Source organism: Gigantopelta aegis, chromosome 4 (genome assembly GCF_016097555.1).
Source record: "Gigantopelta aegis isolate Gae_Host chromosome 4, Gae_host_genome, whole genome shotgun sequence".
NCBI lineage: Eukaryota > Metazoa > Mollusca > Gastropoda > Neomphalida > Peltospiridae > Gigantopelta > Gigantopelta aegis.
In genome coordinates this window covers 34,009,060-34,023,033 of record NC_054702.1, presented here as the reverse complement: position 1 = coordinate 34,023,033, position 13,974 = coordinate 34,009,060, and the positions used below count along the sequence as shown (strand labels likewise).

Here is a 13,974-nt window from a genome sequence, read left to right as displayed (position 1 = left end):
TAACTCTTATATAATAATGTATTATCAAACACAACGTTACCTCCAATATTGGTAACTGTATTGTTATTGATGGACCACGTTATGGTAACAGGGTAACCAGTTTGGGTTTCCACAGAACAGTTGAGTGTGCTGACCTCTCCTGCCTTGATATACAGCGTCATTGGCAAGAGTGTTACTTCTGGTTTAGAGATAACGTCCAGCAGTAGTGACTTGCTTGCTGCTTTCACCTCCTCAGTAGTGTCTGTCACAATGCATTCCAGGGAACCTATATAACACAATTAAACTAATCAATGGATGGATGGATGGGTGGGTGGGTCAGTGTGTGTGTATGTGTGTGTGTGTGTATGTATGTATGGGTGAATGGATGGATGGATGGATGGATGGATGGATGGATGGATGGATGGATGGATGGATAGTTGGATGGGTGGGATTTTGGTGGGTGGATGAATAGATGAATGGGTGTGAGGGTTGGTGGATGGATATGTGAACAAATGGACTGACAAACAAATGGATAGATGGATGGATGAATGGATGGATGGATGGATGGATGGATGGATGGGTGGGTGGGTCAGTGTGTGTGTGTGTGTATATGGTTGAATGGATGGATGGATGGATGGATGGGTGGGTGGGTGGGTCAGTATGTGTGTGTGTGTGTGTGTGTGTGTGTGTGTGTGTGTGTGTGTGTGTGTGTGTGAATGGTTGGAATGGATGGATGGATGGATGGGATTTTGGTGGGTGGATGAATAGATGAATGGGTATGAGGGTTGGTGGGTGGATGTGTGAACAAATGGACTGACAAACAAATGGATGGTTGGATGGATGGATGGACGGATGGTTGGTTGGATGAATGGACTGACAGATGGACGGACGGTTGGTTGGATGGATGGACGGTTGGTTGGATGGATGAATGGATGTGTAAACAAATGGACTGACAAACAAATTAATGGATGGATGGATATACAGATGCATGGATATATAGATTCATGGATGGATTGATGGACGATTGGATGAATGAATGTTTAATGACACCCCAGGACAAAAATATACATTGGCTATTGGATGTCAGATGAATGAATGAATGAATGAATGAATGAATGATTGAAATGCAAAATAGGATAAGTCTCCAGAGCACACAATGCAAGCACCTCAAGCGAGCACTCAATTGACTGAGCTATATCCCACTCCTGCCTTTTAGAGACACGAAATAAGACTTGATCCAGACAGCAGTATTTACCAACACAACCAGATTCCAAAGGTAGTTAAGCAAAACCAGTGTGTCTGCTGATCTGACCGTAAGACAAAAAGGATTAAACATAACCATAACGAATATCAAAATTTCAATGAGCAAGCTTAGCATTTGTCAAAACTCACCTTTATCAGTTGATTTTATTGGTCTGAATGTGATCACGGAAGTAAAACCAAATCGATCCTTTGCTTGTTGCGACTGTGTTACATTCAGTCTGGTGGACAGGTCAGCATTAATAGAAAAACCTTTTAACTTCCAGTTAAACAAGGGCCATAACCCCTGGCCAACCAGACGGGCTTTGCAGCTGACCGACAAGGTCAAACCCTCCGTTATTTCTTTGGGATTTATCTGTGCCACTTCGAGCGAGGTAATCACCACATATTGACCTAAAGACAAAACAAATTTGATTTTTTTTTTTAGGTAATAACATATTTATGAGAAATTACATATCTCCCATGAGGTTGTGTCTTTTACACTTTTAAAAAATACAATTTTACAAACATATACATAATAAATTACCTTTTGAATAGGCTAAGTACATACACAGAATTAAAAAAAATACAAGTTTACAAACATCTACTTAATGAACAGACTTAGTATTTACAGAGAACAGACTGTGTACATTTGGTATTTTACATTATGAACAGGCTTATATTTACATCTAATGTTAATTGAGATCACAATATTAGTCTATATGGCTTATTGGTAGAAAATAATTGGTTCATACACTATTAGTTACACACACCTTTGGTCTACACACTTATTACTCATACATTACTGTTTTGTATTTTTATGGTTGATTTACCATTATGTGTAGCACTTAGGTATCCAGTCATTAAAATACACTAATCTTCAAAGTAAATTTTTATGTCTACAGCACTTGTATATGTCACAGATATATACTAAACTCCAAAGAACTTTTAGTTTTTACTACTTTAGTATTCAGTTGATAAAATATACTAATTAACATCCAAAGTAAATATTCTGCATTTACCACTTAAATTGATATTCAGTTGATAAAAGACACTAACCTCCAGAGTCATTTACCACTTTGGTATTCAGTTTATAAAATGCATTTACCACTTTGGTATCCAGTTGATAAAAGACACTAACCTCCAGAGTAAATATTTTGCATTTACCACTTTGGTATCCAGTTGACAAAAGACACTAACCTCCAAAGTAATATTTTGTATTTACTACTATGGTATCCAGTTGATAAAAAAAAAAAAAAAAAAAAATGTTTTATTTAACGACGCACTCAACACATTTTATTTACGGTTATATGGCGTCAGACATATGGTTAAGGACCACACAGATTTTGAGAGGAAACCCGCTGTCATCACTACATGGGCTACTCTTTCCGATTAGCAGCAAGGGATCTTTTATTTGCGCTTCCCACAGGCAGGATGGCACAAAACATGGCCTTTGTTGAACCAGTTATGGATCACTGGTCAGTGCAAGTGGTTTACACCTACCCATTGAGCATTGCGGAGCACTTACTCAGGGTTTGGAGTCGGTATCTGGATTAAAAATCCCATGCCTCGACTGGGATCCGAACCCAGTACCTACCAGCCTGTAGACCGATGGTCTAACCATGACGCCACCGAGGCCGGTCCAGTTGATAAAAGACACTAACCTCCAGAGTAAATGTTTAGTATTTACACTTTAGTATCCAGTTTATAAAAGACACTAACCTCCAGAGTAAATATTTTGTATTTAATACTATGGTATCCAGTTGATAAAAGACACTAACAATCAGAGTAAAGTGAAGAGAACTGTGGATCCACTATGGTATCCAGTTGATAAAAGACACTAACCTCCTGAGTAAAGTGAAGAGAACTGTGGATCCACTATGGTATCCAGTTGATAAAAGACACTAACCTCCAAGGTAAAGTGAAGAGAACTGTGGATCCACGGATGCGTCACCGACCTGTCCTCTAGCTATAGCCATCTCCATTGCCTTTATTGTGGTGTTCACATTGCCAGACTGATTCACAGAAATGACTGAATCCACAAACACACTGCCCTCTCTGAAAATAGGATGTACAGTTAGGTTGTTAATGAAAGCCTGATATTATAAGTGTGTAGGTGGCACAATAAAATAACAACCCAAACAGATAGAAACATTATAGCATCCTCAGTATCTAAATTTATAACAGATTCAAATGACAACAGGAACATGGTGTAAAAAAATTCATCATTGGACATAAGTTGCAGTTAAGTGCTTTGATACTCAGGTAACCAATCATTCAGTTTTATATGTAGTAGGTGGCCTTCAGTAATATCTAAATAAAATAGCAGATGCAATGAACGATGGATTCCAAATGTCCACAAAATTAATAATGTAATGTTAGAATGTACACTATGTTAATTTCTCTGTCTCCGTCTGTCTGTCTGTCTGTCTGTCTGTCTCTCTCTCTCTCTCTCTCTCTCTCTCTCTCTCTCTCTCTCTCTCTCTCTCTCATGCATGCACACATTCACACACAGTCTACCATTTTTGTAGGGGGGCAGGCTGGTTTTTGTCTGAATAAAACAAACATTTCCGAATATGGATTACAACATTTATTCATATTAGCATTACTGCCAAATAGCTATATAGGGTTGCAAATGAATCATAGCACATTTTTACGTGGATCACAACTAAATTTGCGGGTAGAATGATGGAAATACATAGTATAAAGGTCCCAGGTTGGCATATTTACCCTAATATCTCTATAATTTTTACACAAATTTGAAAATTTGCTCTAGCACTATGGAGTGGGGGGCAGTTTCTCTCTCTGCCCCACCCTTCATCTTGTACACACACATACACACACACACAAAATACACACACACACACAAATACACACACATCAATTTTGTTTAATATTAATACAGAACCAGTGTTCATGGTCAGTTTTGTCTACTGCAATAGCAACACCATTTATTTTATATGTTGTCAGAGCCTAGTCTTAACTTTTCAGCCTTTCAGTTTTATTAGCACAATCCCCAAAAACCTATATTGAAAAGAGAATGTAAACATTACCTCATATTTATAACTTTCACATCATGGATCCCCTTCACATCCTTTAATGCTTTCTTTATCTGTAACAGTACAATGCAATCAAATTAAATTATAATATTTAAACCAAGTTTCATGTCTTTTCACTACAAATGCGTTAGTCAATTTTCTGTAAGGGGGCGGGATGTAGCCCAGTAGTTAAAGTGCCCGCTTGATGTGCAGTCAGTCTGGGATCGATCCCCATCAGCTGGCCCATCGGGTTATTTCTCATTTCAGCCAGTGCACTACGACTGGTATATCAGTGGCTGTGGTATGTGCTATTCTGTCTGTGGGATGGTGCATATAATAGATCCCTTGCTACTAATGGAAAAATGTAGCAGGTTTCCTCTCTAAGACTATATGTCAAAATTATCAAATGTTTGAATTCCAATAACCACTGATTAATAAATCAATGTGCTCTAGTGGTGTCATTAAACAAAACACTATTTTTTTTGTAAACAAAATTCAAGCGGACATAATCCATGAGACAGTCTTGTATACCTTACTACAATATTTTCAAAAATCATATACATGTATTATAATTACATGTATAACATAAAGCTACTTGGATTAACTAGCCATCTTTATTACAGGTTTAAATGTATTTTTGTTGTTGAAAATCCCATTTCAATTAACAAAATAGTAACATACGTTTAATTCAGTCTTGGTTTTGAATTCTGTATACTCCGCTGATGCATTTTGCAGAAATGCATCACTCCATTGTTGGTCTGTGACTCTAAATTCTACTGCAAACAGTGACAGCACCGGTATCTCTAACAGAAGAAAAACAAAACAATATATACCACAGGTATTAGACATTTTTAACCAAAGGAATAAATATGTAACAAAATTAAGGTCACAAATCCAAAAATGACTAAAAAACCCCAACAATATTTGATAAAACCCAAAATGTTGTTAGAAATGAGCTACAATTTGGCAAACTAAGTCAAAATTACTGAAATTGTTCCATTTTTTTTCGATGAACTGTTCCAAATTATGCGCCAAATTACCTCATAAAAACTGCGCAAACTTTTATATTTTGGACTTAATCCTATGGGACATTCAAAATTCAATAGCATCACAAATGCCCCCGCCCACTACCAACCCTGGTCTAGCTGCTAGTGCTCTCTTGCACCCACCCACACCAAACCCTTTCCTGTCCTGGACAGAGGAGCCGGCATGGGTCAACACCTGTGCCCATAACAGCCATGCGCTACAAATGCTTGCTCTGAATGTGCACATTAAACCCTATGACCTTACCCGACTAGAAATGTTGTAAAAACTAGTTCCCAATACAGAAATACACCATAAACATTAAGCAATGGTGCTTATTTTATGACATAAGATTCTTATAATATAAGAAAATGTACCTGTCTTTAACATACCTTTTGTTTTCACTGTGACTGCCTGGCTTACATTAAAGCCTTGTGCCACTGACATAAGTATGATAAAATAAACCGTCCCAGGTTTCAGTGAGTTAAGCAAATATTCTGAGATCCCTCTGTCGACATTATTCTGGCTGATACTACCTTCTGCTTCCCACTGGATGGTGTACTTAACTAAGTACTGAGTGTAGTCGGGACGCTCGAATGTCCATCTTATTTTTATTGATGATGTTGTCACTTTCACCACCTCAATGGTAGGTTTGAGTTTAACTGAAAGAAGAAGTAAATAGAGATTATTATATGAGTCAACGGGCATTAGTGGCCTCATTGTTAACCCACTGTCATTTTGGCTGGGTAGCCCACATTGGCTCACTGAGGCTTTATGTGGGGTATGGGTGTGGGTAATGTTTGGCATGCTTCCATCAGAGAACTGTTCAAGCAAGCCTGTCATGGGCACTATCTCTGATTTCGCCCGAGAGTTCTGTCCATGACATGGATGAGGCTTTATTGTCTGTATAAAAATATATACACTTGTTGGTAAGACTTGAGCCCCAGATTCTGACTGACAAAACTACTGGGTAAAGCTCCAATAGAGTAGTTAATTCCTTGTTGTACCGATTTTACGAAACAAGTGTCAGGATCTTTGTACTGCCCGAGTGAGAGAGAGGGCAATACATGAATCCTGACGCAACTTTCGTAAAATCAGTATGACTCACACGCAAATGTAATAATTACTTTATTATCAATATTATAATATATATTTTTATCAATAACAAGGCCCATCTCAAAATGTTTCAACCATAACTAAAAGGAGACAACGAAATGACATCATGATTCACATTCACATGTTATGACGTCACTTTGCAAAATTACATCATTATACACTTGTTATTACACATGTGCTTCGTATGTTTTTTATTAACTCGGTTATGATGAATTACATGGATAATAAATTAATATATATAACTGAATGCCATTTCTAGAGATTTGCCAGATTAGTGATCTCTACTATGGACATAGAACTTTAGATGACATGGAAAGCGAGAATATTTACAAACCTTTGTCCTTTAATATAGTGATCTGTGCATTCTCTGTGTACAAGCATTTTATGGAAATTAATATACATGTACCTATTTCTATTTTCAGTAAGTGACATTGACCATGAACAAGTGTCAATATAAAGAGCAATCTTATGTACTCTCTTTGTATGAGGGACCTATAAAGCAACTTTAACTTCAATAAATTCATCTACTGATTTATATGGAACTGTTTACATTTCTAAGAACATTCTACAGTGGTCACAATTTAAATGCTTGGTGATGCTATTAATCTATAAGTATATAATTTAAGAGTGGATATTTGAAACATAAGCCACTAGACTATGGATTATTTTAACAGTTACATGTACCATCATCATAAATTAAGCAAGGCTACGAATTCAACTGAAGCAATGCTGTTGCAAAACTTTGATGATAAAATACATGTTAACATATAACATCCTCTTTATACCATACTAGATGTAGTAAAACATTAGCTTATGTTCACAGAGTACAGTGTTTCGGACCATTGAACTGTCAGACTATAGAGCGGTCCCCTTTGGGTGCAACAAGTTTTGTGTTTTCTCTTCTGAGAACAGCAAGGTCTTCTTAGCACCATAATGTTATTAATAGCTGCTGAAGAGGTGTGGATATTCAGAAATGCTTTTCAAGTTATTTTATTCTATTTAAAGCTTAACATTTCACTGGTTTTGAGCTGAAATGCTTCGAGGTCAGTACATTTGTACTTAATATGGATGTAATCATTTTAGGCATACACACAAACACACACACACACAGACACACACATACACACACAGACCCACACACAGACCCACATACACACACACACACACACACAGACCCTCCTCCACACACAAACCCACACAGACCCACAGAGACACAGACCCACACACAAACACACACATACACACACACACACACACACACACACACACACACACACACACACACATCTTTGCTTTGGCAATAACATGAGCAATGAATATTAAGAAAACAATGACAATCTCCTGTAATATTTAATGGTCAATGTGATTAGAATATGACTTACTGTCGACATTAATAACCAGAGTTGTTCGATCCGAAAACACGCTATCCGAAGCCTCAATATAGAGAACATGTGTATCCTTAAATGGCAGCTGGTCAGCAATGCTGACTTCACCAGTTTCAGAATCCACAGCAAAATATTTATTTGTTGGACCTAGAAAACAATTAAAGCAATAAATACTGTAAATAAATAAATAAAAATGAAAGTAATAAGTATCGTATTTTCCCATGTATAATGTGCACCGGTGTTTAATGCGCACCCCCCACTTTGAACGTTTATTCCAAGAAAAAAACACATGAACCACAATATAATGCGCACCGTTTTTTTAAACCACAAAATTGACAGTGAATGCAAGATGTACCGTTTCCCCCCATCACCAAAATTAACAAAAAGCTAAAGCAGCGGTATATTCAAGAAACAAAACTTAAGTTAGGTACTTGAGTACATAGACCTACATTTCACATTAAACAAAGGCTAGTACACCGTACTTGCGTACTTACATGTCACAGACTCACACGTGCATAAATCAAAACAAAATTATATATCCATACACATAAATGACTAATAAATATATAAACAAAAATATAGCATATTACATTTGGTTCTCGTGGCTAACGTGAATGCGCGAGATTTCTAAATTTATAATAGTGTCGTATATTTCCGGTTTGCTGGAAATGGCCGAATTAAATCTCATGGAAATTTTAAATATTTACGGTCCATTTTTGTAATTTTTGTGCACCTTTTGGTGAGGTATGGATACTTTTGTACATTTATTTTTGCTAAATTAACTTCTATTTTATCTTTTTTAATGAAAATATTGGTTAAATGGCAAAGAATAACCCCAAATGATAGGATCCTTTTGGACCTAAACTGAATGATTTAGTCAGGAAATCCTCAGCAGTGGATGGCTGGCATTAAACGTAGGGTCAACTCAAACAAGAGCCGTATGTGTTGGAAAGATGCATACCCGGACCACCAACACATACTGACACTTTAGCAAATGAAAAATGCGTAATTTTAGAGTTAATAAAAAAACATGATTATTCCTGCTAACTGGGGGCAGCCATTTTGTTTAATTTTTGTGACGTCCGGTGGGATAGCTTGGGGCGAAGTGACGTCAGCTCCTGTATGTACAGTGTAAACAAAAGCAGTAATTTTCGACAAGGAGCTTCTCTTTGATCAACCTGACTTGTAAAACAGCATAAATGACGTAATAATATAATAAACTATTTAACTAAATATATTTCAAGTTGCATTAATGGAACAAAATGGGGTTATAGTATTTTTCTCTGTTTAATAATCCAAAGGACAAATGTACACTATTAGGCCTATTGATATGCTACGTTGGAGCAAAAACGACAACCCACGATACCCAAGTGATAATTTTCTTTTCTTTGGGACTACGTAATTGGTCAGTTCTGTGGTTTTAGATGGAAAAGTCTACTTAATCAATAGTTTTACAGAACTATTTACAGTAATAAACCATGTCCATTACAATTTTAGGGGCGACAGGTAATATTCCACAATACCGGTATGTATCTTTGTGTCTAGACAGCGTCAACTAATTGGCTCGTCTGGTTACCAATCAAATACACCAATCAGGAATCACAGGTAGAAGCAACTAACAGCATAGACCAATTAACTAAGAAAACACTCCGTGTATCATTTCAGTACGTAGGTTAATGCATGGGCAAAACATTGTTAAATGTTTCAACTTGTTGTGTAGCCATTTTGACAATGGTATTTTATTTTGTATTGAAAATTAATATATATAGTGCTGGATATACTTATTGCCGGCTTATTGGGATGTGTATTATTACAGAACATTGCAATGTATGACTATTTATCATCCCGCAAAAACCAGGTAGATTGTGTTTCTCTAGTTCTAAGGCTCATTCCTGACGTGACGCGTTAAGTATTACGTAACCACCAGCTCGCCAGAGGGCGTACTCACTGAGATGGTACAAAATAGCTGCGCCCATTATATATAATAGCTGTCACATTTAACCGTTTTATTAATTAACTATACGATTATACGTGTTTATATTAGCAATAATGTGCATTATATATCATTGAATATGCATACCAGGCCAAATGCCTTAATTGTCCTCTCCTTTAAGTGTGATGCACGTTTTAAAAACGTGTAATCTCTGATTTCCAAATGAGTTTCCAACAATCTTCGCTGTGTTCCACCAGAATATATTACTATCACTAGTATCTGGTTTATGGCTTTATAAGGCTTACATTACATATTTATTTGATGATGCGTATATGTTTGGCCTCGTGGGCTAAAGCACTGTACTTGTTTACATGAATACGTTCTGTCGGCAGTGAGTTCGAATATCTGACCTGAATGCATAAAAAGTTCAAATTGCATTATTTCACAGGTGTTGATTCTTGAAAAATAATCTAAACCTAGAACAATAGTGTGACATCACAGGTGAGGATTAAATACGGTAAATAAATAAATAAAACTGAAAGTAATAAATACTTTAAGAATACTGTACCAAGACAAAAAGCCCAGTTTTAAGAGGTATTCAGTTTAAAGAGGTTAAGTTCTGTGCTCAGTTTTAAAAAGGGACCATGAAAAATGCCTGGTTTTGAGGGTATTTTGGTTTACAGAGGGTCCAGTTTTACTATATTTAAAGTAATGAACGAAAAAATATAATAATTTTCAAGGAATTATTTATAGGTCATTCGAAAACATTGAGACAATTTCTACAATTATGATGTGTCCACTGGAGTAAAAAACATTTCTTTATTTTCTTTTACAGCGAAATTAGAAGTAAAGAGAGAAAAAGGTTTAAGGAGGGGGAGGGGAAGGAAGGAAAGACAAAAAAGAGAAAACTATGAATTTTAAGATCCGAGTTTGAAATAGTAATTAGTAAATTTAGTTTTGTAATAAATATTAGTCACAAATTTTGACCATTAACCTTCTGACTATGGCAGGTGATATATCTCGCCCAACGTCACGCCTGTATACAGTGCATTCTCCAATTCATATTTACCGTCGTTTTGCACACGACACTCACTGGAAACATTTTTTCTTAACAGGAAACAGTTTAGTTTACAACATGCTAGCTTTTTTTGTAGTTTTTTGGAAAATAGCTTGGAATTTTTAGTTCAAAAAGTGGTTTTTGGCAAGTATTTTCACTTGACATCAATGGCAGGGAAAGAGTTCGACCGATACTCCTCTATATCAAAGTCTCTAAGACTAACCCTAAGCCTAACCTTAAAACTAACTCTAACAATTGAAAGGGGGTACAGGTCAAACTCATGCCCAGAAAATCACTGTTATCAGGAATAATGGACATAAATACTGGACAGCTGACAAATGCCCATAAGTAAAGTGACTTTTAAAAAAAAAGTCTTAATTTTAATCACCATTACCGGGTAACTGATCTAAAATATCATAAAAATTACAAAAACCCACAAAAATAATACTTACCGATTCATATATGAACTTTATTTTACGTATTTATAAAACATTTAAGTGAATATATGTCAGTAAAAATTATAAACTTGTACCCACTCAACGTGGTTTTTGTCAAAAATTAATCCAATAGTTTAAAGGTTAACAAATTTTACAGTTGGTTATATGGGGCACAGAAACCTTTTTTCTGTAAGGATATGTACATAAAGGTTTACCTGTAGCTCGGTATGTGAGCGTGTTGTATTTTGACAGGATGTTTGAATCAGTGCAGTTTACTGTTGCTATGACTGTCCCGACTGCCGCAATCATGTTAATATTGATCGAATCTTTCTCACTATTCTTGGGGCATTTGGGCTGCAGATTTGTCTCATCAATTGTGACCTCGACACTTGCAGTGGTTTTCAACTTTGACCTTTCATCCAGTGCCTACAAATATAAGCATGAAATATATTTTAAAAATATAATCAATATAGAATACTATACGAGTTTTCACTAGATATAATTTTTACGAAACAAGTGAACTTCCCATTTTGGTCAGATACCATGGGAAGTTCACAAGTTTCATAAAAATTATATCTAGCAAATCTAGTGTGGAATTTTATTTATTTCCCACCTTCAAAATAATGTAAATTACTTCCAAAATAACTCAACGAGACATGCGAAGTCACAGAGCTAAGACTGGGGCCCTTTCCTCAAAGCGATCTTAGCGCTAAGATCACCTTAAGTGCATATGTTAGGTGTGCAATTAAGGTGATCTTAGGGCTAAGATCGCTTCGTGGAACGGGGCCCAGGGAAGATGATATCACATATCAAAATAATTTCATTTAACTACTAATATGCTGCTGGTGCATAATAAACTAAGATATGAAAGAGTTGTATGCAAGTAGGATCAAATGCCACTGAAGACCTAATCAAAATTATACATAACCATTTTTTGCTTTATTACATTAAGAAGAAGAAGTTTGTTTGATTTAGCAACACCACTATAGAGCACACTGATTTATGTTAATCATTGGCTATTGAACGTCAAACATTTTATCATTCTGACATAGTTACAGAGAAAACCAGCTACACATTTCCATTAGCAACACCACTATAGAGCACACTGATTTATGTTAATCATTGGCTATTGAATGTCAAACATTTGATCATTCTGACATAGTTACAGAGAAAACCTGCTACACTTTTCCATTAGCAACATGTGATATTTTATATATTACATTATGATTTCTGGAATACAAAACTGAGAATTGAATTAGCATTATTATTACCTATTACTGCATACAAAATAACAGACATAATAAACACCAAGAAGTTGCCTTTCATAAATGAAAAAGCAAAAAGTCTGGAAAACTATAATACTTCCAATATGACACCTTTGTTTACATTATTTCTCAATGTGTTTTCTGTATGTAGTTTTTAGCACTTTGATCATGACTGGGGGGATGTTAATATATTTCTGTATTGTTCCAATGAATACTTCTCTTTAAAATATACAGGTGTTTTTACCTCAATCTTCAAGATGAATTTCTGTCCAATATGGTCTCTTAGTGGACTTGATGTTCGAATCTGTCCAGTCTCACGACCAACATTAAAAATATTAAGTGCTGTGTCAGGTGTTGATTCTAATTTTTAAAAAGAAATGAACATAGTACACAATTTGACCAAAATGTTACATAGTCAATTTACCTAAAGCTTTACAGCTCATCGTACAAAAAACACATACCTTACAGGAGAATACAATATAAAAATACACATATAAATACACATACATATATGCATATATACATACATATACATTTAAATTAATCAATCTGACTATACATAAAGTCTTGTGTTTTAAATTTGGATTTTGTTTTCAATAGTGTTTTTATGACTCCAAACTACACAGTACAATTGATCAGTGTCTGGAGGTCCTTGTAGTCCTTGAAAAACTTTTTCCTTTTTTTTTTTAGTTAGTCTCTCTCTCTCTCTCTCTCTCTCTCTCTCTCTCTCTCTCTCTCTCTCTCTCTCTCTCTCTCTCTCTCTCTCTCTCTCTCTCTCTCTCTCTCAAACACACACATATATATGCATGCATGCATACACACATGCATGCATACATACACGCGCACACACACACACACACACATGGTACACACACACAGACACACAGTACACACACACAAAAATGTTTGTGTTGTTTAATGACACCACTAAAGCATATTGATTTATAATCATCGGCTATTGGATGTCAAACATTTGGTAATTTTGACATATAGTCCTAGAGAGGAAACCCGCTACATTTTTCCATTATTAGCAAGGGATCTTCTATATGCACTATCCCACAGACAGAATAGCACATACCACGGCATTTGATATACCAGTCGTGGTGCACTGGCTGGAAAGAGAAACCGGCCAATGGGCCCACTGACGGGGATTGACCCCAAACCAACCACACATCAAACGCACGCTTTACCACTGGGCTATGTCCTGCACCCACACACACAAATGAGAAGTTCATGAAAACTTTTTTCTTAAATGAGTCTTATCAATACATATATACATACCACCCAGTAGTAAGTAGATGATATTCCCAGCAAATGTGCCGGTTGTCACAGCAGTGACCGTGAACAGCACACTGCCCACACTGACATCATAGAGAACAGTCTCTTTGACGGAAAGATTTTCAAACTTTGGTGTCGATCGTTCATACTGTACTTCAATCACTTCATTCAGACTGGTTGCCTTCAGCCCATTGTCTACCACAATGTTGATCTAGAAAATATTT

General features: G+C 36.1%; 1 protein-coding gene across 1 annotated transcript in view; it reads right to left on the bottom strand.

Annotated features, from left to right (window-relative positions):
* The window catches only part of LOC121370438, a 72,648-nt gene that overhangs the window by 50,192 nt on the left and 8,482 nt on the right, over positions 1-13,974 (bottom strand). Inside the window, exons 8-17 of the mRNA XM_041495659.1 lie at positions 13,754-13,961; positions 12,717-12,832; positions 11,423-11,633; positions 7,778-7,927; positions 5,672-5,941; positions 4,938-5,059; positions 4,272-4,330; positions 3,128-3,276; positions 1,372-1,632; positions 41-265 (exon numbers count right to left, since the gene is read on the bottom strand). Coding sequence (XP_041351593.1) covers positions 41-265; positions 1,372-1,632; positions 3,128-3,276; positions 4,272-4,330; positions 4,938-5,059; positions 5,672-5,941; positions 7,778-7,927; positions 11,423-11,633; positions 12,717-12,832; positions 13,754-13,961 — 1,771 coding nt within the window. The remainder of the gene's footprint in view (positions 1-40; positions 266-1,371; positions 1,633-3,127; positions 3,277-4,271; positions 4,331-4,937; positions 5,060-5,671; positions 5,942-7,777; positions 7,928-11,422; positions 11,634-12,716; positions 12,833-13,753; positions 13,962-13,974) is intronic.